Here is a 25,151-nt window from a genome sequence, read left to right as displayed (position 1 = left end):
TGACAGACCTTACCCGACTCTGTGCCTCGAGTATCAGATTCACAGCTGCTGGGAAACGGGCTACACTGCACAGCAAGGCCACCTCCTCCCACACCAGCTTGTCTCGGCTCCCTGTCTGCCTTCTCTCTAATGCATTTTCTGGAAGCCTGCCTCTTTCCTTGGGGCTGATCCCAGAGGAGGTTTAATGGGTTTAATCGAGCCACAATTGTAGCTAGGTGATTAATAATTGAAGAAATGAAGTCATTGCCAAATAGAGAGGGAGGAAAGAAAGAAGAGGGGAGAGGGCATTTGATGAAGGACAGCAAGGTCCTTGTGAACTGCCCACCTCTCCCAGCCCTCTGCCTGCCTAAAAGCAGCCAGCTCTTGCATGACCTTTCCAGCTTGCAGGCCTGGATCTGGGAGAGCTGGACCTTGATGTGGCTGAGACTTGTGTTAGTATTCAGTATTCAGTATCACTAAGGTTGGAAGAGACCTCAAAGATCATCGAGTCCAACCTGTCACCACAGACAGAGTAGGGAGGACACTACTGCCCACTGCAGGCTTAAACTCACGACCTTCCCATTAAGGGTCTGATGCACTACCAACTGAGCCACCTCAAGACCAAATGAGGGTAAAACACAAGGCAGAGCTGCTCCCTCTCACTGAAGAACAGTCACCTCCTCTTCCATGGCCAAGGACAAGTGCCCGTTTTGGGACCTGAGCTGACCAGCTGGGAGAGCACTGCCTCAGACTGGATAGGGAGGCCTGGAACTGGTCCTTTCTCTGCTGCAGGGCTCTCTAGGGCAGCTGTCCCTTGCTACTTGCATGCTCTCAGCCTCCCACTCATAACAGCCCTAAAGGGAGCTGCTCCTTCTCCACTAGAACATTGTTCCTCAGCTTGATCTCAACCCAAAGGACCTGCAAACAAAGATGAAAAGGAAGTGACAGGAGACTGCAGGGGCTGTGGGTCCTGACCAGTGCTGAGGGATGCTCTTTTCCCAAGGGCTGGGAGCCAAAGGCTCCCTTTCCAACCTCTCTCCCCAGCCAGAGCCAGGAGAGTCCCAGGGAGCTGCTGCAGCCCTCCTCACCCTCCCATGGCCTGGCCCAGGCTCAAGGAGAGCACAGATCCCCCTTGTTTCAGGGAGAAAACAGAGGCACAGAGAGCCCACAGTCCTTCCTCTGTTACCCGGCCGGCTGTGCCGGGGCAGGCGGGCACAGGGCTCTGCAAAGATCCTGCTCTTCATTGCCCCACAGAGGTGAGCTCCCAAATGAACCCACACTGGGCACCCTTTTAGACACCCCAAGGCACGATCTCCTGAGCCCTGTGGTGCAGATGAGTTGTCCCTGGGGATCACATCTTCTGGAAAGCCATCCAGTGGGAGGCAGGGGCTGTGACAAGCCTTCCTCAAGGGCAATCCTGCAGCCACAGGTACAACCCTGCCCTGGTGATGGAGGTGGTAACTCAGATCCTGAAACAAAAACTTAGGAGCCAAAGTGCTCACCTGGTGCAGGGAGAGGGCAGAGAATCAGATGCAGGGTGGTGGCCCAGACCCAGCAGGAGGGTGCTTGGTAGAGCAAAGAGCACGGTGCACCAGGAGGAGCCTGTATGTATGAGAGTCTTCATCTTTTTATCCCACTTTTTGCATGCTTTGGGCAGAGCAGCTGCTGCTGCTGAGCCCTTGTCTGCTCCTGCTGTCAACCAGCCCCTGGGCTGCTACGTGGGACGGTGGGTGGGAAAGGGAAGGGGCATGCTGGTGCAGGAGGATCAGGGAAGGGGCATGCTGGTGCAGGAGGGCCAGCTCCCATCCAGGAGAGTGGATGAGACAAGCAGCTCTTTTGAAAGGGACAGGGAGAGGGTCTTGGAGAGGACTGCTGAGCCTCCAGTTGTCCAAGAATGTGAAAGGAACGCAGGGCATGGTTTCCAGCTGGATCTGAGGACCCAAACCCAACCTTGTGCTGCGGTGCTGCAGAGGTGGCTGCCGAGGTGAGAAGCTTGCTCCAGAGCGGGGCCTGGCCATGGGAAGTGTTTGCCATCTGCTGGAGAGCTTCCCCACTGCAAGGGCAGCAGGTCCGGATGGAGAATAGAATAGAACAGAATTAACCAGGTTGGGAAAGACCTTTGAGATCATCGAGTCCAACCTATCACCCAACACCATCTAATCGACTAAACCATGGCACCAAGCACCCCATCCAGTCTCTTCCTAAACACCTGCAGTGGTGGTGACTCCACCACTTCCCTGGGCAGCCTGTTTCAGGGCTTGACAACCCTTTCAGGGAAGTAATTATTCCTAATGTCCAACCTAAAGCCTCCCTGATGCAAAGTGAGGCCTTTACCTCTTGTCCTATCACTTGCTGCTTGGGAGAAGAGACTGACTCCTTTCAGGGAGTTAGAGAGCCAGAAGGTCTCAGCCTTCTTTTCTCTAGGCTAAACAACCCCAGCTCCTGCAGCCACTTCTCAGAAGACTTCTTCTCCTGACCCTTCAGCAGACCCTGTGAGACAGCCTTTGGCTGCCAGAATGTGACTGCTGAGAAAAGAATTTCTGTGCATGACTTGTGGTGTGCAGGGCTGTGTGTTTGTTGTGTGTGCTTGTTGCAGGAGAGCATGGACTGAGGCAGGGGTTGGAGGAAGGCATGGACTGTAGGTCTGCAGAGCCAGTCTGTCCCAGTCTTCCCTTCATGGTTTGGGCATCACCCCACATTCTCCAGTGCTCTTGGGGAGCATCAGCTTTAGATTCCTGAGCTCTGATGTTCTGACTTGCAGATGTCTTGAGCACCTCCAGCTGCAGACAACAGGAGGCAGACTTTGCAAGTCCAAAGTGCCACAGAACTCCAAGCGCTCAGAAATGTCAAGTCCTGGGTGACTCAAGGCTGCCACCCAAATGGTTTTGCTCTTAGTTCCTCTGAACTTCCGTTGCTGTAGCTGAAAGAGTCCTGCAGTGCTGGAGCTGCAGGGAAAACCCTGCTCAGCTCCAGGCAGGTTCCTATGTGGCTTGGTGCTGAGGGCATCTTCCTATGTGATCTGTTTTGGGTGGTCCTGCTCTGGCAGGGGGGTTGGACTCGATGATCTTCAGAGGTTCTTTCCAACCTGTACCATTCTGTGATTCAGGGAAACATGGCTCCATACCTATGGCTGTGACCTGGCAAAGGCAGCCTACCTCTGGAAGCACTCTTGGAAGCACTACAACATTGCTGTGAGGGCCACACCCTGGCACAGCAGCTGGCCAAAGTGAGGCTTCTCTAGGCACCCCAGTTTTGCCTTGAAGAATGGCACAAGTGGCAGCAGCTGTGCTCAGAGCTGGTTGGTGTCTTTCTGCTGACACCAAGAATGCTCATCTGGAGGCACAGCCTGGTACATCCATTGCAGTCCAGGGATTTCAATGCCATTTCACAAGCTGCACTATAGACCTCTCAGCCCTGCAGGAGCAGCTGCCCTGGGGAATCAAATAGGAACAGTCTCAGAGGATGCAGGGCTAAGGATCCATCTAGCCCAGCCTTAACATCTCCAGATGTGGCCACAGCACAACCCTTGAAAAGAAAGGTAAATATTTGTGCTGCCTCCCTTGAGTGCTATCCCAACCATTCTCATTTTGTAAATCTTCTTGAGCTTATCTGAGATCCAGGCTGTGACTCAGACACATGGAAATTTCCTTGCAATCACCATGTCCTTTGGCAAGGAGCTCCTCTTATGGAGAGCTGCTTCCTTCTGTTAATTTTGAACCTGACTGTTGCCAGTTTCATTGGATGGTCCACTGTTCTTGCTCTGGGAGAGGCAGCCAACAATTGCTCTTTGTCCCTCTTTCTAGGCCACTCATTGTTTGCAGACTTCAATTCCTGTGCTGGAAAGCCTTGATCCCTCTGGGAAATGCCTCTTCCCAGCTGAGAACTTGCTTGCCTTTCCTGGAGCAACACCACCCTGTGATTTCTGACTTTCCTCAGTCATTCTCTTTCTCTTTCCAGCTGATTCTCTCCCAGTTAAAACCACAACTCTCCTTAAACCCAGAACTGTCCCCTTCAGTCATCTGTGACAATGCAATCCCTCAGACACGACTCCAACCTGAGTCATTGTGGCGGAGCAGGTTGCATTCAGGGCTAAGAAAAGACTTCCTCCTGCAGCCCAAATCTGTTCTGGTGCTGGATCCAAAGGCACCATGTGTGGTTTCTATTGAAAGCTGATACACACCATAAGGCAAAGGTTTTAGAGGCTCCATAAATAGCTACAATTTTGGGTGTATGATATGGAGGAGGCTTTAGAAATCAAAATATTTAGAGGTTTGCATTATTTGTCTTGGCAGAATGGGGCAGCCAAGATTGAAATGCCAGCTCCTCCTCCAGGGAAGAAACAGTCTTGAGGAAAAACACTGATCAGGGGGAACAACAGAGGTGTCAAAGCCTCCAAAGAATTCCTTTTGCAAGGAATGGAAGCAGGAAACTCAGCCCAGTGTACCTGAAAGGGGAGAGGACTCACTGGAAAGGTCTCCTGAGAGAAAATGCTGATGTTTTCAGACTGGATCTTGGCCTTTCCACCAAAGCCCTGTTTGAACACGGCAAGAACATCCAGAACATTCGGCTAAAAGCAGCTCCAAGCTGAGCTGTGTCGGTGTGAGCTGCAGCAGGGAGGATATCTCCAGCCTGTTCTCCTCCTCTCAGTTTTATTCTGGTCCCTGTGTGCGGAGATGTGCAACAGGGATGCTGAGATTGATCCGAGTGGGGAATGGGTGCAAATGTTGGGCCTGGACACGCCGGTGGAAGTGGCAGGAACAAGGGAATGAGAGTGGTAGACGTTGATGGCATCTAGGTTAGCAGGTCTCCGGTGCATCATGATCATCTCAGCTCAGGCTGATCTCAGCCTCATCTCTCCGTGTGGTTCCTGGTCTGCCACTCGGTCAGATCCATCTCCAAGCCTGTTCCTAGCACCCCCAGCCTCAATCTGCCGTCTGTTGCCTCAGGCGGGGCTGTCAGTCTTGGTTTGTTATCTTGGGCACCTCAAGCTGTCATGTCTCTTGTCTCAGGCTGCACATCCACCCCAATGACTGGCTGCACATGATAGAATAGAATAGAAATAGAAATAGAAATAGAAATAGAAATAGAATAGAATAGAATAGAATAGAATAGAATAGAATAGAATAGAATAGAATAGACCAGGTTCGAAGAGACCTTTGAGATCATTGAGTCCAACCTATCACCCAACACCATCTAATCAACTAAACCATGGCACCAAGCACACCATCAAGTCTCTTCCTAAACACCTCCAGTGATGGTGACTCCACCACCTCCCTGGGCAGCACATTCCAATGGCCAATCTCTCTTTCTAAGAAGGACTTCCTAACATCCAGCCTAAACCTCTCCTGGCACAGCTTGAGACTGTGTCCTCTTGTTCTGTCACAATTGCCTGGGAGAAGAGACCAACCCCCACCTGGCTACAACCTCCCTTCAGTGAGTTGTAGATGACAATAAGGTCTCCCCTGAGCCTCTTCTTCTCCAGGCTAAGCAACCCCAGCTCCCTCAGCCTCTCCTCACAGGGCTGTGCTCCAGACCCCTCCCCAGCTTTGTTGCCCTTCTCTGGACACCTTCCAGCACCTCAACATCTTTCCTAAACTGAGGAGCCCAGAACTGGACACAGAACTCAAGGTGTGGCCTAACCAGTGCTGAGCACAGGGCAGAATGACCTCCCTGCTCCTGCTGGCCACACTGCTCCTGATGCAGGTCAGGATGCCATTAGCCTTCTTGACCACCTGGGCACATTGCTGGCTCATGTTCAGCCTATTATCAACTATTACCCCCAGGTCCCTTTCTGCCTGGCTGCTCTCCAACCACTCTGACCTCAGCCTGTAGCCCTGCATGGGGTTGTTGTGGCCAATGAGGAGCCCAGACCTGGGAATGGTCAGGCACTGTAATGTGCTGCCCAGGATGGTGGTTGAGTCACCAACCCTGGATGTGTTTAAAGGACGTTTAGATGTGGTGCTTGGGGGCATAGTTCAGGGGTGAACCTTGAAGAGTAGGGTTATTGGTTGGACTTTGATGATCCCAAGGGTCTTTTCCAACCTGAATGTTTCTGTGATCACACTCCACCCTCTCCTCTGCACACTTACAGACTGGTGGCTTTCTGGGACTGCTGAAGAAAGCTTGCATCTCCATGGGGCAGTGCTGCAAGCAAGGCAGGGCAGGGCTGCTGACCTGCTGAATGGGCAGACAGAGAGGCCTGCCTCACTCATAGACAATCCCTGCTCCAGTTGCTGTGGGAGAAGTGCAGTGGCCCCAGTTTGGCTGTGACTTAGAGATTCTGAGGAACCCAAGTGTGTGCCAGCCATGGTTGCTCTCCATTGCCATCATGTGACTTCTGGGCAAGAGGTCCAGCTACTCATCTTCTGAAGAGTTCTTTCTAGGGTCTCTACAGAATCTTTTTGCTAGGGGAAAGGAAAAGAGAGGTCACATCCTTTCCACTAGCATTTTGTGGTATCGTAGCATCATATAACATGCCACGTCAGGGCACTGCTTTCCTTGGGGCTCTGGCCACTTCCCCCCCAGGGCTGTGTGGCAGCCCTGACACAGCACTTCTTCCATTGTGTCATGTCTTACAGCAACATTTCCGGCATGTTTGAGTCCTCACTGACTCTGACCCCCTATAAAGTGTGCTGAACACCGGGATCCCCCATCAAGCACAGCAAGGCACACTCTGCAGCCGTCTAGCCCAACTCTACCATTTATCTCCACTCAACAGGACCATGAAGACCTCCACAGCTGTCCTTGCTGTGCTTTTTGTGGCTGTCCTCTGCTACCAGGTCTCCTCATCTCCACGTGAGTCCAAGCTCTCCTCTCCAGGGAGCTCACTCCTCTTTCTGCTGTATGAGGTCTAGTAATGCTTGGCAGCTCTCCCTTCCAAGCATCTGCCTGGGAGAGGAATGCATCCTGCTGTTCTTGGACTTCATGAGGGAAGGATGGCTGTGGTGGGAGCCCACAGTGGGGGCAGCACCTCTTCCAGTGGGGACCTTCTTATCTTCTGACCTTGCTTCTCCCCACTGGTGCTTTTCCTGGTCTGGTTTAATCAGAAATTTTCTCTTTCAGTGTCTGTCAACTCTGGTCCCTGCTGCCTCAGCTATCTCACCCACCCACTGCCTAAAGAACGAGCAGTGAGTTATGCCCACACAGACGGCCACTGCCCACAGCCAGCTGTGATGTGAGTACATCTTCTGCCCTGTTCCACTGAAGGATAGCAATGCCAGAAACCCCCACATCTCACTCCATCCTTGCAAGGGAAGACACCAGGCTCAGTTCTGATGTGTTAGTACAGCCTCTAAACACCTTATAGGCTGATTCCACATCCCAGGCAACCAGTTCCTGGATATGCCAGTCAGATTTGAGCCAAAAGAGCTTCTGCTGGTCACCTCTGCTGTCTCTAGAGAGCAGGGCCCAGGCAGGATGGTGTTCCAGCTGGATCAGACATGCTGGGACAGAATGGCTTAAGTAGCAGAGAGCAAGACACCTGTAATGTGACAGGTTGGAGTTGATGATCTCTGAGGTCTCTTCCAGCCTTGGTGATTCTGTGATTCTGTAATGCCACTAAACCAGCACTGACCCTGTATTTCCTTGGGGTGGTTCTGCAGCTATAGAGATACCTGGTTTGGTGGGGTTCACCAGTGGCAGGGAACAGCTGGTCCCTTCACCCTCTCCCTCTCCAATAACTGGATTTCCTCCTGCAGAATTACCACAATTCAACACAAGATGGTCTGTGGCAATCCCCATGAAAAGTGGGTCCAGAACATCGTGAATCACCTAAAGAGGAAGGCAGGCAGTGGCTGAGCAACCATCACCTCCGTGAAGACCTCTCACCTCCAAGACACAACCCTTTTTAACTTGTTGCCTGTGAATTTGGCAGACTGTTTAATACAGTGTTTAGCTCATTTATTTAAATTATATGCAGAAGCATTTGTAATTTATTTGGGCACTTCCAGTGCAGTTTTTCATTCTGATTTGTATGGGTTAGGGGTGAAGTTATTTTGTGTAATAAAAAGGAGCAAAACCTACCTCTTCTTCCCACTGGCTCTCAGGATGTTTCGTGGGGGTTGTGGGAGGTTGGAAGGGGTCCAAGCTGGCACTAGATGGGTCTGTGGGGTGCTGGGGTGGGTCTGAGACTCCCCCCCAGCCCCTTGATGTTGCGCAACGGAGCAGTGCTCATCCTGCCCGCTCCTGGCGGGGCTCTTGCACCCCTTGCCTGCCAGGCTGGGCTTCACCCTGCCCCAGGTGGTACCCAAGCTTGCAGGGGATGTTTCAGTATGAACGATAGTGTGGGGACACCAGGCTCGCCGGTGTCAGCAGGCGGTGGGCAGCCAAGGCTGGGGCTGCCCCTCCAACCATGGGCTGCTCAGCTTCGCAAACACCACAGGCGACTCGGACTCTGCCCCCCCGCAGTTAGCTACGGGCACCGATTATTTCTGGCGCTTCCTAATTTGTCCTGCGCTCCCAGCAGGGTTTTGCTTTCTGTTCCGAGGAAGGCACAGCCTTTGGGGCTGGCTGCAGCTGTCCTGCCTGCTCCTCCCCCATCTGGCACACAGGGCTTCCGTGCAGCACAGGCACGGCACCGAGGTCGGCTTCTCCCCTGGCTTCTCCCCTGGTTTCTCTCCAGGCTTCTCAGGCTTCTGCACTGGCTTCTGCCCTGGCTTCTCCCCTGGCTTTCATGGCACCGCTGGTGTTGCCCTGAAGTGAGGCTACCACAGCTCTGTCTGCCTGCGAGCCTGCCTGTGCCGATCGACCCCCGGGCGACAGAGGCTGCTGGTGAGAGCAGCTGGTCAGGGAGCCCAGCATGGCCCTGGCGGATGCCCTGGAGCGGCTGCAGGAGGAGGCTATCTGCCCCATCTGCCTGGAGTGTATGAGCGAGCCGGTCAGCATCGACTGCGGCCACAACTTCTGCCGGGGCTGCATCGTCCAGCACTGCCACAACACGGGGCTGCGGGCCGACGGGCTCTTCTCCTGCCCACAGTGCCGAGCCTCCTGCCGCCGCAGCGGCCTGCGACCCAACCGCCAGCTGGCCAACATGGTGGAGGGCATCCAGCAGCTGAGGCTGGGGACCGGCCCGCAGCGGGAGCCGGGCACGGGGCCGCCGCTCTGCGCCCAGCACGGCGAGCGCCTCAAGCTCTTCTGCGAGGAGGACGGGAAGGCCATCTGCGTGGTGTGCCGGGAGTCCCTGCACCACCGCTCGCACACCGTCTACCCCGTCGAGGAGGCTGTGCAGGTCTACAAGGTAGGGCAGCTTGGGGTGCGGGAGGAGTCTGTGCCCGGTGCGCCCTGGGCACGCTGGCACCAGCGGAGTGGCTGCCAGGAGCCTGTGCTTGCAGGGTGTCAGGTAGTGATAGGATGGGGGGAATGGAACCAAACTAGAAATGGGTAGATTCAGATTGGATGTCAAGAAGAAATTGTTCCCCATGAGGGTGGTGAGAGCCTGGCACAGGTTGCTCAGGGGGGTGGTGGAAGCCTCATCCCTGGAGGTTTTGAAGGCAGGCTGGATGTGGCTGTGAGCAACCTGATTTAGTGTGTGTGTCCCTGCCCATGGCAGGGGGATTGGAACTGGCTGATCCTTGAGGTCCCTTCCAACCCTAACAATTCTATGATGCTATTGCCCCTCTCCCAGTGCCCCAATGGCCTTGCCAGGAGACTGGAGGAGGGGGTGACAGAGGCAGCAGTGCCCACCCAGCTGCTCTGTTTGCAGGGATGAGGCTGGACTCGCTGGCTCCCAAATTGTGGAGGCACTCAGGCTCAGCCCTGTCCATCTGGGTGCATGGAGGCAACCTCAAGGCTTCTTCCTCTGGAGAAGTGGAGGGTTGGTCCTGCCCTGGGGACTTTTCTCCTCGGTGCACCCAAACCCCATGTCCCAGCAATGCTCCCAGCAGCACGCTGCAGGCTGTCCCACGGCCTGGCACTGTGGGGAGCAGTCACTGTGATCTCCAAATGCTAAATGAGTGGGAAAAATACAGGGAAAACCCGAGGGACATCCAGAGGGTTAATGCTGGGAGTGGAGTGAAGAGCACAGCTGCTGGGTTTGGGTGCCAGGGCTGGCACTGCCTGGCATTGCATGGTCTCTGTCCCCTGGCTGCCTGCTGGCACCCACCATCCCAGGGCTGAACCAGGGTTGTGTTCAGTGGGTGCTACTGGGGAGAGCTGAGCCTGGCTTTTGTCTTTTCAGGTCAAACTCCATAAATCCCTGGAGCATCTTTTGAAGAAAGTGGAGGACGTGAAGAAGCATGAATCAACAGAAAAGATGAAAACCCAGGAGTGCAAGGCAGGTGCCTGGCTTAATTCTTAAAGCATGAGCTTCAGAGAGACCAGCAATTGTGATCTGATCTGGGGCTGTGTACTGGGGCAAAGTCCTCAAGATGGAACTTGCCCCCTTGTCCTGCTGTTGTGGAGTGCTGGAAACCATAGTATCATAGTATCAGTCAGGGTTGGAAGGGACCACCAGGATCATCTAGTTCCAACCCCCCTGCCATGGGCAGGGACACCCCACACTAGATCAGGCTGGCCAGAGCCTCATCCAGCCTGGGCTTAAACACCTCCAGGGACAGGGCCTCGACCACCTCCCTGGACAACCCATTCCAGGGCTTCACCACTCTCATGGTGAAGAACTTCCTCCTCACATCCAGCCTGAATCTCCCAGGCTCAGCAAACTGTGTGAGCTCTATAGTAAACATTAAACAGGTTTGCAAAGGAAAGCTTTGCAAAGCACAGCAGATCACCCTCCCCCTGCAAGTGGAGGGTTTGTGTGCCAGGTAAACTAACCCTGAATATTTGTTATCTCAGAATCCCAACATGCTGGGGGTTGGAAGGGACCTCTGGAGATCACCTAGTCCAACCCCCCTTGCTAAAGCAGGTTCACCTAGATCAGACTGCAGAGGATCGTGGCTTTTGAAAGTCCCCAGAGGAGGAGACTCCACAACCTCTCTGGGCAGCCTGCTCCAGGGCTCCAGCACCCTCCCAGCAAAGAACTTTCTCCTCCTGTTTAAGTTGTTTGCCTTTTGGTTTACAGCACGTGTCTGAGTTATGAGCCACCCAGGGAGCTCTGCTGCACAGCACTAGGAACTGAAAGTGTCTTCATTAAAAAAACCAAACCCAAACCAAACCCACAACAACAGAAAAGCTTAATTCTGGCACCTCTGCCCAACTTCCTGCAGTCCTGGGAAGATATGACATCAGCAAAAGAGCTGCATTTCATGTCCTTTTGAGGTGGAAACTGGAAACTGGAAAGCAAAAGTAACTGCAGAAAAGGAAATGAAACTTCTGGAGCAAGTTATCCAGCCCTGAGCTGGATGATGAATCAACCTTGGCACGGCAGACAAGTTTCTCTGCACTCCCTATGTCATTTCCTCTGCTCCCCTGCCTGCCCACCACAACCTAGCCAAGTGGGTGGTGGGGTTTTGGGGTGCCTCTCTCTGCCCACCATCCCCTTTGGGAGCCCTGTCACTGTCCCCCCCACCCTCCTGAGTCAGGGCTGCGGGGCTGCGACTCAGCTGCCTCTGGCTTCCTCCTGGCAGCTGCTTGAGCTCCTTTAGTTAAAAGGGAAAAAAAAAGGTCCCTTGAGAATGGTGTGGGGAAAGAGGCTGAGACCATCCTATCTTATCAAGCCTTAGTGACTCAGGTCCAAGAAATCATGTGCTAGGACAGAAAGATAAATGCAGTTCAGTTTCCTTTTGTTTATCCTCTGTGTTGGGAGGTGTCATGGTCTCTGCTGACCTCACTGTGTTACCCTGGTGCCAATATTTAGGGCTCAGACAAAACCACAGAATCGCAGAATGGTTTGGTTTGCAAAGGACCTTTGAAGGTCATCTATTCCAACCCCCCTGCACTGAGCAGGGACGTCCCCAACTGGATCAGATTGCTCACAGCCCCATCAAGCCTGACCTTGAGTGTCTCCAGAGATGGAGCCTCCACCACCTCCCTTGGCAACTTGTTCCAGTGTTCCAGCACCCTTAGAGTAAAGAGCTTCTTCCTAATACCCAGTTCTAAAGCACTGGCAGCCCCTGCCTATTACTGGCTGTAGGGAGAGCTCTCAGACACCTGAAGAACTCCCCCTGGCTCCCCCTGCTCAGCCCTCTCCAGCTCTGGGAGAGAGAGATCCCTCTTTTCCTCATGCTGTGGGATTTTCTGACTTGGATCATTTCCTCCCCAGCAGCAGGTTAGCCTGAATCTAGCTGGAGGGAGGAGTTGTACCACATCTAATAAAGCCTACCCTGGACACCTGATGGCACCTCCTGGCAGCCTGGAAACCCCACAGGTCCTCCTGTGCCTCACTGAGACATTTGATGTCTGTGAGGAGAAAAGGCTGAGAGCCCTGGGGCTGTTTAGCCTGGAGGAGAGCAGCCTGAAAGGGGATCTTCTCCATGCTCAGCAAGAGCTAAAGGGTGGGGGGCAAGAGGATGGGGCCAGACTCTTTTCAATGGTGCCCATTTGACAGGACAAGGGGCAGTGGGCACAAACTGGAACCCAGGAGGTTCCATCTGAACACAAAGGGAAAAATGTTTGATGTGAAGGTGCTGGAGCCCTGAAGCACAGAGACCCTTGTAGAGTAGGGTTCTGGGTTGGACTTGGTGATCCTGAGGGTCTTTTCCAACCTGAATGATTCTGTGATTCTGAGACTGTAGAGTCTCCTTCTCTGGAGAGATTCCAAACCCACCTGGGCACTGTGATCCTGGGCAGGCTGTTGTGTGTGACACTGCTTTAGCAGGGGGCTTGGACTGGATGATTCCAGAAGTTGCTTCCAGCCTCCACCATGCTGAGCAGAAATGCCCTGGGCAAAGTCCTACTGCTGATAAGCTCAGGCTGTTGAGGAGGAGCTGGGGGGAGGTGAAGGCACAGCAGTTGGCCTCTGGCTGCTTTCTAAAATACATGTGCTTATCCAAAAAATGGGGTGGTTTCCCGGGGCCTGAGGCTGGAGAATCCAGCTCTGCCTTGACTTCCTGGATAACTATGCCTCACTTCACCCCATGTAACTTCTTATCTCCAGGAGACAGTGAAAAAGAAGCGGGAGAGGATTGTGAGCGAGTTCGGGAAGCTGCATCGGCTGCTGGCTGATGAGGAGTATCAGCTGCTGCAGAAGCTGGAGGAGGAGGAGAAGCGACTCCTGTTGCTGATCAACAAAAACCTGGCCACTCTGGTGGAGCAGAGGTCCTTTCTGGAGGAGCTGATCCTGGAGATAAAGGAAAAGACCCAGCAGTCAGCTGAGGAGCTGATCAAGGTCAGGCTGTGCCACCAGCCCTACCAACTCAGCCCCGATGCCTTTGCTCTCTGGGCAGGTGGCTGGGGCCAGGGTGACTGCTGGGCTCCAGAGCCCCACACCCATGATGATTTTTCTCTTATCTTCTCTTTTATCTTCTCTTGCCAGGACATGAAAAGCTTCCTGGTCAGGTAAGTACCTGTGCTTGTTCCTCCTACCATCCTGGCTGCCTCCAGACTACATGATGTGTTCTTGTCTGCTCCATGCCAGCCACCCCCTGTCCCCCCCAGCTGGCATCTGCTTTGGTCCTCCCTGGCGCTGACAAAGGAAAGATTGCAACCAGCAGGGGCTGAAGAAGAGTCTATATGATTCACCTCCTAAGGGACATGCTGCCCTGCTGGCTTTGATCCATCCTTCCAGGGAGTGGCAGTGCTGCTCCCCAAATTGTTTTGCCCTGGTCCCATCAGCCTTGCTGATAAGCAAGTGGTTGTCCCTCGTGCTCTTCACAGCCAAAGAGCTCAAGGGAGGAGATATGGCTGTGCAGTCAAGATAAAAACATTGACCCCCCACCAGCAGGCCATGCTGTGGGCTCTGGAGACAGCCCATGGGCATTGCTCTTCTTTCAGGTGTGATGGCATAAATTTCCCATCCCCCACGGCTGTGTCTGTGACCCTGAAGGAAAACTACAGCATCCCAGAGCACTGCCTGTGCATGAGGGACATGCTGAAGAAGTTCAAAGGTAAGGGATCTGCTCTTGTGCCAGATCCTGGTACATTTATGCTCCAGTTGCCCTTCTCCACCCATGCCCTGGGGAACAGGAAAGTTTCTTGAACAAACTTTGTCCAGCTGGTCCCAGTTTGTGAACTGATGAGTTCAAGCTGGTGTCACGGTGGGGAGACCTTCCTCACTTTGGTCTTGGGTGGGTTGTGACATTACTCTGAAGCCTAGGAGGTCACTCAGGAATTTCAGGCTCCCTGTTGCTCATGAACTCTTCAGTGTTGGCTGCTTCTGAAGCTGAGGCCTGTGGAGCCGCTCCCCCCCCAGCAATGTTCTGTTCCTGCTGTGCAGCCAGATGCTGAATATTTTGGTGTGGTTTAGCAGGATGTGATGGATTGAGTTTCTCTGCTGCTAGGCAGCACTGGGAGCCATGCAGAGCCATGGGCACCAGCAAAGACATGTAGGAGGTGGGAGGATCTGGATGTGCTGAAGCGTGTCCAGAGAAGGGCCACGAGGATGAGCAGAGGGCTGGAGCACCTCTCCTATGAGGACAGGCTGAAAGAGTTGGGGCTGTTCAGTCTGGAGAAGAGAAGGCTCTGAGGAGACCTTATTGTGGCCTTCCAGTATCTGAAAGGGGCTACAAGAAAGCTGGGGAGGGACTTTTTAGGGTGTCAGGATAGGACTAAGGGGAAGGGAAAAAAAGTAGAAGTGGGTAGATTCATATTGGATGTTAGGAAGAAGTTCTTCCCCATGAGGGTAGTGAGAGACTGGCACAGGTTGCCCAGGGAGGTGGTGGAAGCCTCATGCCTGGAGGTTTTGAAGGCCAGGCTGGATGTGGCTGTGAGCAACCTGCTGTAGTGTGAGGTGTCCCTGCCCGTGGCAGGGGGGTTGGAACTGGCTGATCCTTGAGGTCCCTTCCACCCTTGACCATTCTATGATTCTGGGCTCCTGAAGCCTTGTTCACACTTCCACCCTTCTCCCTCCCCAGTGGATGTGACTCTGGACCCCGAGACGGCGCACCTCGAGCTCATCCTGTCGGAGGACCGCAAGAGCGTGTGGCGCGGCAGCAGGAAGCTGCTGCTCTCCTTCTTCGACAACCCGCGGCGGTTCGGCAGCGTGCCCGCCGTGCTGGGCAGCCAGACCTTCTTCTCGGGCCGCAGCTACTGGGAGGTGCAGGTGGGGGACAAGCCCGAGTGGGGCTTGGGGCTGTGCCGGGAGAGCGCCAGCCGGAGAGGCAACGTCGTCTTCTCCCCCGACAACGGCTACTGGGTGCTGTGGCTGCTGAGCGGGGGCGGCTACGAAGCCCTCACCTCGCCGGCGTCCCCTCTGAGCCCCAGCGTCCGGCCCCGGCGCGTGGGCATCTTCCTCGACTACGAGGCAGGGGAGATCTCCTTCTACAACGTCAGCGACCGCTCCCACCTCTACACCTTCACAGACAAGTTTTCAGGGAAGCTCCGGCCTCTCTTCTTCCTGGGTGCCTTTTTGGGGGGCAGGAATGCAGAGCCCTTGGTGATCTCCTGGGTGAAGGACACTCAGGGGACCAGCTGCGTGGTGCTGTGACGGCAGCCGCTGCGGGCTCTCGGCGGTGAGCCCGGGAGCCTGGCCGGTTCCTCCCACCGGCAGTGCTGGGGGAGTTCTGTGTGCCTTGGTGAGCGCCATGGGAAGGTTCCACAGAATCACTGCACCCCAGAGTCATGGGGTTGGAAGGGACCTCTGCAGATCAGCCAGCCCAAGCACCCTGCTAGGGCAGGGACACCTGGAGCAGATCCCCACATGCTGCTGCCTGCTGGGGGAGGGTGACACCCACCGTGTGCCATACTGATGCTGGGAAGGACAGGTGGCAGTGGGGTCATGCCATAATTCCCTGTGCCACGAATGGAGACAGGCTCACACTGACCTCTGCTGCCCTGCCTCGCAGCCAGCCTGCCACACTGTGCTGCTTTTGGTCTGAAGCAGACCGGAACAGGGCAATAAAGGGTTGATTTGGGGAGCCTTGTGTGGTTTTGTGGTGTGCCCAGCCCTGCTCGTTAGCCCCAGCTAACCCACAGCATCTCAGAGGGCAAAGGATGCTGCTGCTGCATCTGGTGCTCCCCAGCCTTGAGAAGGAGATCCTGCCCTTGCGTCAGTGGGACACTGCAGGAAGCTGCACACCCACCAGGCAGGAGGTTCCGTTGTGGCAGCTGCCTGTGTGGTTGGCCACGCTTCAGCCTCGTGTTGCTGGGGTGAAGGCAAGAGGACATCTGTGTGGGGGTGGGCGGGTGTGGCTGCTCTCCCTCATCCTCTGGTGGGGACATCGCCTCCAGGTCTCACAGCTCCAGCCCCTCTGTGTCCCCTCACGAGCCCTGTGGGTGGGGAATCTCCAAGCACATCAAGCATTGTGTTGCCCACTGCAGGATGGGGACCCTGTGGGGGCTGCAAAACCCAGGGAAAGGAAAATGACCCATCCTCAGCTGATGCCTCCAAAGGTCACTTTTGAGCTCTCCATCCCCTGGGACATCCCTTCTCCAGTACTGCTGTGGAGGAAAAAGTCTCAGGTGTGGCATCAGCCAGTCCTGCTCATCTAAACCAAAGTGCCTGTGGTCCACAGAGCCAGGAGGCAGCAGGCACTGCCCTGGGGGCAGAGGAGGTGGAGGTGATGGGAGTAGCCCTGAGCTGCCAGATGGAGTGGCTGTGGAGCATGCCTTCCAGATGAAAATAATGAAGCTGCTTAATTTAAAGACCAATTCAATTAAAACAAAGTGAGATTTGATAAAGCAGTGTCTCAAATGCTCAGTTTCTCTGGGGATGTCCTGGATGGTGCTTTAGGAGTCTCCCAGTGAAAAAAAAATGGGAGCTGGAGCTGAAACATCAGATATTCTTGGCTAAGTTTTGTGGCATTTCAGCTCCTCCCCTCAGCTGCAGGCTCTTTCTTTTGGAGGCTGCATGGCAGAGGGAACAAAAGGCCAGCTGGAAGAATTCAGTCCCAGCTTTGTCATTTCCCAGGAAGGAGAAGGGCAATGGATCTTGGTGTGCTCTACAGCTCAATGACCTCCACTGAGATCTTACAGGGAATTTATGGAGCCTGAGAAGGGAAGAAAGGACAGGAATGCTGAGGTCTTGACTGAGGGCTGGAGGCAAAGGCAGCGGTGAGGGGAGTGATGAGGACAGGGTGACAGCTGGGAAGGGACCACACCAAATGCCACCAAACCTGAGGCAGGAGAAGGGCATGGGATGGAAGCTGTCCAGAAAGCCAGCCCAGCCATAGTGGGGTGACAGATGAGTGGCACTGGCTGCAGTGCTGGAAGGGTGAAGAGCATTTCCAGGAGAGAAAAGAGGAAGTGCAACACTTCAGAGGTCTTGCATTTAGGGGGAAGAAATGAATGAGCAGAAAGGATGTGGACTCACCCTGATGCAGTGCCCAAAGTGTTCCTAGGAGTTATGAATCTGCCTCTTGCAGGAAGGAGAGTAAAGGTTGAAGGCAGGAGAGAGCCCAGAACGGGCTCTGCATCACTTGCAACTAAGAAACTGCTCAGGGTAGATACTGCTCTGCCCTGAGATGCCCAGACTGGCTGGCAGTGGGCAGCTAGAGAAAACCCAGGAGCACTGGGAGCTGGCTTTCAGAGCTCCCTGCTGACCTAAAGCTAAAGCTGCTCCTAAAGCTTATCTGCAGGTTTCCTTTTTAAGTCACCACAAGCCAAGCTTAGCCCTGTCCTTGTGGAAGTGCATTTAGTGCCTGGCTCTGGCCTCCACGCAGATCCTCCCCAGCAAGGACCAGGTCCTGCCTGCATCACCTCCCTGAGCCATGAGGGATGGCCAGGTGGCACAGCTTGCTCTGATGTTGGCTTTGCTCACAGCAAGGCTTTCCCCACAGCAAGGCTTTCCCAGGGGTTTCATTACAGATGTTTGCTTTTATCTACACAGCACAAAATACTCAGTCAACACCACACTCTGCTTTCAGGGTGAGTCTCTCTTTTAGTAGTTGACAAATCCTGAAAGCCTTGACAGTGTTGCTCTTATCTTGCTCTGAATTCAGAGGAAACCCCCTGTAAGCCAGCCTCCTCTTGGGTGCCAGCCTCCTCTTGGGTGCCAGCCTCCCCTTCCTCTTCAGGCTTGGTGCCCTCTGCTTTCGTGCTCCCCTGCCCCAACTCCAGTGGGTGCTCCTTGAGCACCTCATGAGGCTCGTTTTGGGAGGGGTGAACATCATGGTTGGCCTCTGAGACCTGTGCATGAGCACCAGGCAACAAGAGCTGTGGGGTGTGAGGGCTTCCTTGCATCACTCAGCTCCAGCAGCAAGGTCAGCCCCAAACAGCTGCATGAATCTATGTGGCGGACACAGCCCTTGCTTTGGGCAGAGTAATCCTCAGGTGAGATCTGGTGACATGGCTACTGCCTGTCCCTGCTCCTGGCCACCTTCCAACACTACTCCTTCTTCTTTTTAAAACAAGGTGGCTCTGAAGGTAGCCAGGAATGTGTTCCCCATGCTGCTTGAGGGCTTGGAGGCAGCTCCCAGCTTCCTCTTCAGGAGGAGGCTGAGGGGAGACCTTCTGGCGCTCTGCAGCTACATGAAAAGAGTTTGGAGTGAGCTGGGGGTTGGTCTCTTCTCCCAAGTAACTAGTGAGAGGATGAGAAGAAATAGCCTCAGGTTGTGCCAGGGGAGGTTTAGGTCGGATAATAGGAACAATTTCTTCCCTGTCAGAGTGGTCAGGCACTGGAACAGGCTGCCCAGGGAAGTGGTGGAGTCCCCATCCCTGGAGGTGTTAAAAAGCCATGTAGACATGGCACTTCAGGACATGGTTCAAGAGGCATGGTGATGTTGGGTTGATGGTTGGACTTGGTGACCTGAGAGGTCTCTCCCAACCCAAATGCTTCTCTGGAAGCTGCTCGGCTGCCTGTGCCTGGCTCGTGCAGGCTTCGCTCGCACCTCGGCGCCCGGGGGAGTGGAGTAACAAGCTGTGCTCCTCACAGGCACTTTGAGGGCTCCTCTGAGCTGTCACACTTAGGTGGGTGGAAGATCAAGAAAGACATGAGCAATTCAGGACTCCCTGCAGGCACCCAGAATAGCAGCGAGGAGTGAGCTGAGGTTCCCAGGGTAGGTGTCTGCTGTGGGTGGCTTGAATGTGACTTGGGTTGTTAAGGAGGTTGACTCATGGGGTTGTTCACAACAGGCTCAAACAGTGCACAGCCTGGATGGTGATTCCCAGATGACTCTGCACTGTGTGTCCTTCAACAAGAAGGCCCAGGGCTGTGGGACTGCTTCCAGTGCCACAGGGACAGATGATGCTTGTATCCAAGAGGGATTCTGGAAGCTAAAGTCATTTGGAGATGAACCTGTTGCAGGTCTCCCCTCTCCTTTCCCCTTCTCATGGTGTTCCCTGAGTGAGGGCATCTCTGGGCACTCAATTTTGTACTAATCTCAGTCCTCAGGGGGAAGCTGCTGGGTTTGGGCACTCATATATGGAGCTGGCTGGTACCCAACAGCCAAGGTGTCCCCACTTCTAGTACAGCCACAACGAGCCCTGCTCCCAGAGCTGGCCCTGAGGCTTACAGTGCCTGGGGAGTCAGGGCTGTGACCAAAGCCACTAGCCTCATATGCAGAAGCAGCTCTGTGTCACCAAGGTGATGTCCACCTGAACCTCCCACACATGGGCTCCCTCCCAGCAGCACCTTGAGGAAGTGGGCTCTGGTCCTGCTGGCACAGTTCCCTGTTTCACCTTCCTCCTTCTCCTCCTCAGTTGCTATTTCCAGCTGTAGTGCTGTAGTGAGATGACTGACGGGCTACAGGCTGCCCTGTGGGCTGAGGAGCTGGGGGCTGCAGTTCCCCAAGTGTTGAGGCTCCTGACACAACTGATGTGGTCCTTCCTCCCCCAAACACCCCCATATCCCCCTGGTCCCTTCCAGCCTCACCTGAAGCTCCTCTTGCTGCACAGATCCCACCCAGCCTCTGCCCTGTGTCTGCTCATCATCAACCTTCCCCAGGAGCCTGCTCTTCTCCCCTGGGTCTCACTGATGACGTTTGCCCCCCCAAATTCAGTTAGTAAACACTGGGGTGAGCTCCAGACTGAACCTTTTTCCTTGGACTGCTCTACAGGCACCAGAGGTCCAGGCAGGAGGACCCCAAACCCTTGTTGTTCATCCAACAGCGTGTGTCCAGAGCTGATCAGAGCAACCTAAACACCATCAGTGGTGTGGGCTCCATCTCCTTTAGCTCAGGTGGGAGACCAGCCCCAGGGCTGCAGCAGAGATGTCTTCTTGCAGGGACAGATTGGGACCTGGCAGGGGGACACTATGTCTCTGGACATGCCCAGGGATGGGCAGGTTTTGGAGGGACAGAGAAAAGTCACTTTTTCAGTAAGGACACATCTGACTGAGCCTCATGGCCCAGCTAAATGAGAGTTTAGTGCAACTGTTCTAAAAACCTTGCAGTGAAACAGATTTCCCCCCTTCCCCTCCCCACCCCATCCTCAGCTCTGGGAATAGCTGATCCATTTTAGCTGCAGCTCCCAGCAAGCTCTCCCTGAAACAGCCAGCATCAGAAACTTCAGCCCCTGAAGGTAACCTTTTAAGGGACTATAAATGGGGCCAGTGGTGGAATTTAACCAGCTGCCAGCAGCCATAATGAGCAGGGGTGAGGAACCTTCTTTGAGGGGTGAGCCAAGCTACCTGGGTGTCATGGTGAGGGTGCCCTGCTGAGGTCACTTCTGGAATACTGTGTCCAGTTCTGGGCTCCCCAGCTCAAGAAGGAGAGGGACTTGCTGGAGAGAGTACAGAAAAGGGCTACAAAGATGCTGGAGGGGCTGGAACATCTCTCCTGGGAGGAAAGACTGAGGGAATTGGGGCTTTTCAGTTTGGAGAAGAGAAGGCTGAGGGGTTCTGCTCAGTGCTGATCAGTACTCAAAGGCTGGCTGACAGGAGAATGGGACCAGTGCTTTTTCCGTGGTGCCCAGTGACAGGACAAGGAGTGGTGGGCACAGACTTGGCCGCAAGAAGTTCCATCTGAACACGAGGAGGAACTTTCCTCACTTAAGGATGATGGAGCACTGGAGCAGGCTGCTGTGATGGGTTAATGCCCATCCTGGAAGCAGGGTGGGGAGGGCTTGTGAGTGCTTTGCCCTCCCTGCAGGCAGCCAGCACCAGAACAAGAGGACACAGTCTCAGGCTGTGCCAGAGGAGGTTCAGGCTGGAGGTCAGGAGGAAGTTTTACACAGAGAGAGTGATTGCCCATTGGAATGGGCTGCCCGGGGAGGTGGTGGAGTCACCATCACTGGAGGTGTTCAGGAGGAGACTTGACAGGGTGCTTGGTGCCATGGGTTAGTTGCTTAGGTGGTGTTGGATGATAGGTTGGATGTGATGATCTTGAAGGTCTCTTCCAACCTGGTCTATTCTATTCTATTCTATTCTATTCTATTCTATTCTATTCTATTCTATTCTATTCTATTCTATTCTATTCTATTCTATTCTATTCCCTAGCTGGGCAGGGAGGGGGAGTGGAGCAGACTCAGTTTCCCAGGGGGAAAAGGCCCTGCAAGGAGGGAAATGCACTCCCAAGCCCTCCCCACCCTGCTTCCAGGATGGATAATAATAATAATAATAAACAACAACGAACCAGGTTGGAAGAGACCTTCAAGATCATCGAGTCCAACCCATCAACCAATCCAACCCACCTAAACAACTTACCCATGGCACCAAGCACCCCATCAAGTCTCCTCCTGAACACCTCCAATGATGGTGACTCCACCACCTCCCCGGGCAGCCCATTCCAATGGGCAATCACTCTCTCTGTGTAGAACTTCTTCCTAACATCCAGCCTAAACCTCCCCTGGTGCAGCCTGAGACTGTGTCCTCTTGTTCTGGTACTGGCTGCTTGGGAGAACATCTGCCTGGATGTTACTCCATGAGAGCTGGCCGGAAAGGTGGGGGAGTCCCCACATCTGGAGCCATTCGAAACCCACCTGGACATGTTCCTGTGTGACCTTCTCTGGGGGAACCTGCCTTGGCAAGGGGGATTGGACTCTGTGATCCCCAGAGGTCCCTTCCAACCCCTACCATTCAGTGATTTGGTGATGCATCCTTCTCCTACCTCCTCCTTCATGGCTTTTCTCTGTGTGTTTTGCAAGAGAGGACAATCAGGTAGCTAAAGCTAGCAGGGGGGCTGGAGAATGTAGGAAAGGGACTAAGAACCACGCTGTCACTGTTACCATGCCACTTCTTGTCGTTGTAAGGGATTGTAATAGAGGCCAAAAGGCAGGAATTTCTTACAAAAATATTTTATTTCTCAACATCTGCATTAAATATTGCACCAAAAAAAAAACCCAACCCCACCCACCCCAACCCCAGCCCCAACCCCAACCCCAACCCCAACCCCAACCCCACAAGAATTCAGTCGATGCAGAAAGGTCTCACCAAAAAAATCTTCTCTCCCTCAAATGTGAATTAAACAGTGCAGCAAACCCACAGTTAATTAAATACAGGAAATGGAACCTGAGCATGAGTCTTTGGAGAAAATAAATTAGGAATAAAAGAGATCAATTAAATAATTCTCTTTGTCTGGAGTATTTACATCTTACCCCCTCCCCTATAGAAAACAATAAATAGCAAAACACCAAAGTCAGCTTCTGGGACATTTTCGCTTTCTCTGCTAGCTGTAAGTGGCACTGAAGCATTTCAGATGGGGATGCAGAGTGGCAGGGTCTGTCCCAGGACCTCAGTTCAGCTCCAGGTCGTTCACGTACTCCTGGACCCATCCCTCCTCAGGGTTGGCGCAGACCTCGCGGCCCTTCCTCGTCACAAACCTGTGGGGTGCAAAGAGAGAGGTGTTTTGGTGAGAGGCCACTGCGTGGAGAGGAGCCCTGCCCCAAACCCAGCCCCTCCTGAGCAGGACCTGGGCATGCAGCGTGCAGTGCCCCTCATATCAAGCAGCCATCGGTGGGCTTGGCAATTGCTGGAGCAGGACCCTGCGTGCTGAGCTCTTGGAGCATCACAGAGAATCATAGAGTCATAGAATGGTCAGGGTTGGAAGGGACTTCAAGGAACAGCCAGTTCCAACCCCCCTGCCATGGCCAGGGACAACTCACAGTACAGCAGGTTGTCCACAGCCACATCCAGTCTGGCTTCCACCACCTCCCTGGGCAACCTGTGCCAGTGTCTCACCACCCTCATGGGGAACAACTTCTTCCTAACATCCAATCTGAATCTCCCCACTTCTAGTTTGGTTCCATTCCCCCTAGTCCTATCCCTACCTGACACCCTCGCACCTCCTGTTCCCCATCTGTCTCATTTCCTGGGGCCAGCCTCCAACCTTTGTCTTTGGAAAAGAGGTCTTTCCCTCTCTGAATCCTCAGCCCAAAGGGAGAGCCCCCCAACCCCCCTGGAGGAGAGGACTTACACAACAGCTGGCTTTGGGCACTGGCTGCTGGTGTCGTAGTACTTCACCACAAAGCTGCGGGGCAGCTGCCGGGCGACGTAGCTGAAGCAGCAGGAGGTAGGGGGGTCAGAGCCAACTGTGAAGGCAAAGACAGTCATCAGCAGCGGTAAAGGATGGGGAGCAAGGGCAGGAAGATGGAACCACAGACCTGGAGGGTCTGGGAGAATGTGGAGGACAAAGAAAATTATGAAGTCTTTTTCCTTCTTCCTTTGCCTATGAGTTCACCCTGAGCTGGCACTGATGAAGCTTGTGCCATGCTTTGAGCTGTGCCTTTCCCATGGCAGAAGAGCCCCAACTGCCCTGGAGAACCTGTCAGAGGGTGGTCTGACAAGGGAAGGACACCAGGGTGGAAGGGCTGGTAGAAGGGACCCTGTCCCACCAGTGACATCTCTTCTGTCCCCATTCAGAGAGCAGAGGGAGGGCTCAGACTTACTCGGTCCAGCGGAGGTCTGGTAGCAGAAGACAGCAATGAGAACAGCGAGGACAGCCACAGAGACCTTCATGTTGGCTGAGAAAGTGGTGGCTGGAGCTGAAGTAGGCAAGGGGAGTTTGCAAGCTTCTTTTCTGTCTGCTGAGAGAGTCAGCAGCTCCTCAGTTTATATGGTGAGGAGCTCCATGGTGCAGCTTGCGTAGGCATGATGGAATTTCCAGCAGAGGAGAGGTTGGTTGTGGTGCAGTCTCGTGGTGGAACAGGACAGCAGCCTCAGCCCCGGAAGGTGAAGCTCCCCCCTCATTCAGTGCCTGCCCAGTGACACAGGATATGAAACAATCCTCACTGCTATTTCTGCTTCTTTCTTGCATGTCCATTAGTAAGAAGTTCCCCTGTGGAGGTTCCTGCATTTGCCAACTGTCGCTGTTACCCAACCTGCCCAAGAAGCTTGGAGATGGAAGTGCATCCTTCCAGGATCAGATGGGCTGAAGAGCATGAATGGGATGAGGCTGGCTAGGGCTGAGGTCTCCTCTGCCATGAATGTTTCCCTCACACATCTGCACAGCCTGTGCTGCCCCAGCAGCAGGAGATGGGAGCCACCACCAGTAGTCTCCACGACTTGCTTCACATAGTTTGAGGGGACTCAGGGCACATCCTGCAGCCATGGCAGCGCTGCAGGCACAGTACAGGTAGTGGTGGGTATGAAATAAGGGTCCCAAAAGCTGAAGCACTTGTGTTTTCTCCTCAGTTTAAGGGGAGAGAGAGCCAAGATGAAGTGTTATCTCCTGGAGGTGTCTGCTGCACTCCAGATCCTAGAAGATGACCCTAAATGACCAATTTTCCCCATGAGGGTGGTGAGACACTGGCACAGGGTGCCCAGGGAGGTGGTGGAAGCCTCATCCCTGGAGGTTTTTAAGGCCAGGCTGAATGTGGCTGTGAGCAGCCTGCTGTAGTGTGAGTTGTCCCTGCCCGTGGCAAGGAGGATGGAACTGGCTGATCCTTGAAGACAGGAGCAGACTGGGTGACAAGGGCATGGGCTGAAACTGGAATGTCCAGGGAGAAAAGAGTATCCAGTCTCCCCAGAAGAGAGAAAACTCTAATGACCAGAGACAGGAAGGAATGATCATATTGCATGGGGGAGAGGGAGAGCTCATATCTCTTCAAGGGCTGGGCAAGGGCTGCCACCAGGGATGGTTCACTAGGAAGAATCCACCACAGGCCTACACACAGAGTGCCATGGAGGTCTACCAGACTGTTCTCTGTCCCTGAGGAGAAGGGGGAAGGCCTGGCAAGGAGAGGATGGATGTTCTGGGAAGAGCTGTGTGCAACATAGGATGTTCCTAGAAGGATTAACTCTTCTTAACAGGGAAGCAGACTCATTTCTGGTAAATGTCCCCATTTAATTATTTTCAGGAGAGTGCTGAGTG

At 54.0% G+C, this 25,151-nt stretch overlaps 3 protein-coding genes across 3 annotated transcripts; 2 read left to right on the top strand and 1 right to left on the bottom strand.

The window, feature by feature from the left end:
* Positions 1–6,526: 6,526 nt before the first annotated feature.
* Positions 6,527–7,986, top strand: LOC137449455 (C-C motif chemokine 5-like). The gene is made up of 3 exons (XM_068155006.1): positions 6,527–6,774; positions 7,042–7,153; positions 7,677–7,986. The coding sequence occupies exons 1-3, from the start codon at positions 6,702–6,704 to the stop codon at positions 7,774–7,776; spliced, it is 285 nt and encodes a 94-aa protein (XP_068011107.1). The 5' UTR covers positions 6,527–6,701; the 3' UTR covers positions 7,777–7,986.
* Positions 7,987–8,531: 545 nt separating this feature from the next.
* On the top strand, positions 8,532–16,632 carry LOC137449186 (E3 ubiquitin-protein ligase TRIM39-like). Its single transcript, XM_068154483.1, has 6 exons — positions 8,532–9,214; positions 10,154–10,249; positions 12,968–13,198; positions 13,346–13,368; positions 13,804–13,916; positions 14,883–16,632. The coding sequence occupies exons 1-6, from the start codon at positions 8,777–8,779 to the stop codon at positions 15,452–15,454; spliced, it is 1,473 nt and encodes a 490-aa protein (XP_068010584.1). The 5' UTR covers positions 8,532–8,776; the 3' UTR covers positions 15,455–16,632.
* A 5,599-nt stretch (positions 16,633–22,231) lies between these two features.
* On the bottom strand, positions 22,232–23,878 carry LOC137449454 (C-C motif chemokine 4 homolog). Its single transcript, XM_068155005.1, has 3 exons — positions 23,728–23,878; positions 23,256–23,370; positions 22,232–22,662 (listed from the first exon to the last, which is right to left on the bottom strand). Exons 1-3 carry the CDS (start codon positions 23,795–23,797, stop codon positions 22,575–22,577), a joined length of 273 nt encoding a protein of 90 aa, XP_068011106.1. The 5' UTR covers positions 23,798–23,878; the 3' UTR covers positions 22,232–22,574.
* Between the last annotated feature and the right edge of the window lie 1,273 nt (positions 23,879–25,151).

This window comes from Melanerpes formicivorus, unplaced genomic scaffold (genome assembly GCF_026170545.1).
Source record: "Melanerpes formicivorus ecotype bairdi unplaced genomic scaffold, bMelFor1.0.p_v2 SCAF_29, whole genome shotgun sequence".
Classification (NCBI taxonomy): domain Eukaryota; kingdom Metazoa; phylum Chordata; class Aves; order Piciformes; family Picidae; genus Melanerpes; species Melanerpes formicivorus.
This window is presented reverse-complemented; position numbering and strand designations above follow the sequence as displayed.

Coding starts and splice junctions, on each gene's coding strand:
- LOC137449455 (XM_068155006.1), top strand. CDS start 6,702: ATGAAGACCTCCACAGCTGTCCTTGCTGTGCTTTTTGTGGCTGTCCTC. Junction 6,775..7,041: donor CCAGGTCTCCTCATCTCCAC/GTGAGTCCAAGC, acceptor TTTCTCTTTCAG/TGTCTGTCAACTCTGGTCCC. Junction 7,154..7,676: donor TGCCCACAGCCAGCTGTGAT/GTGAGTACATCT, acceptor TTCCTCCTGCAG/AATTACCACAATTCAACACA.
- LOC137449186 (XM_068154483.1), top strand. CDS start 8,777: ATGGCCCTGGCGGATGCCCTGGAGCGGCTGCAGGAGGAGGCTATCTGC. Junction 13,199..13,345: donor CAGCTGAGGAGCTGATCAAG/GTCAGGCTGTGC, acceptor TTCTCTTGCCAG/GACATGAAAAGCTTCCTGGT. Junction 13,369..13,803: donor ATGAAAAGCTTCCTGGTCAG/GTAAGTACCTGT, acceptor CTCTTCTTTCAG/GTGTGATGGCATAAATTTCC.
- LOC137449454 (XM_068155005.1), bottom strand. CDS start 23,797: ATGAAGGTCTCTGTGGCTGTCCTCGCTGTTCTCATTGCTGTCTTCTGC. Junction 23,371..23,727: donor CCAGACCTCCGCTGGACCGA/GTAAGTCTGAGC, acceptor TTGCCTTCACAG/TTGGCTCTGACCCCCCTACC. Junction 22,663..23,255: donor TGCCCAAAGCCAGCTGTTGT/GTAAGTCCTCTC, acceptor TGCACCCCACAG/GTTTGTGACGAGGAAGGGCC.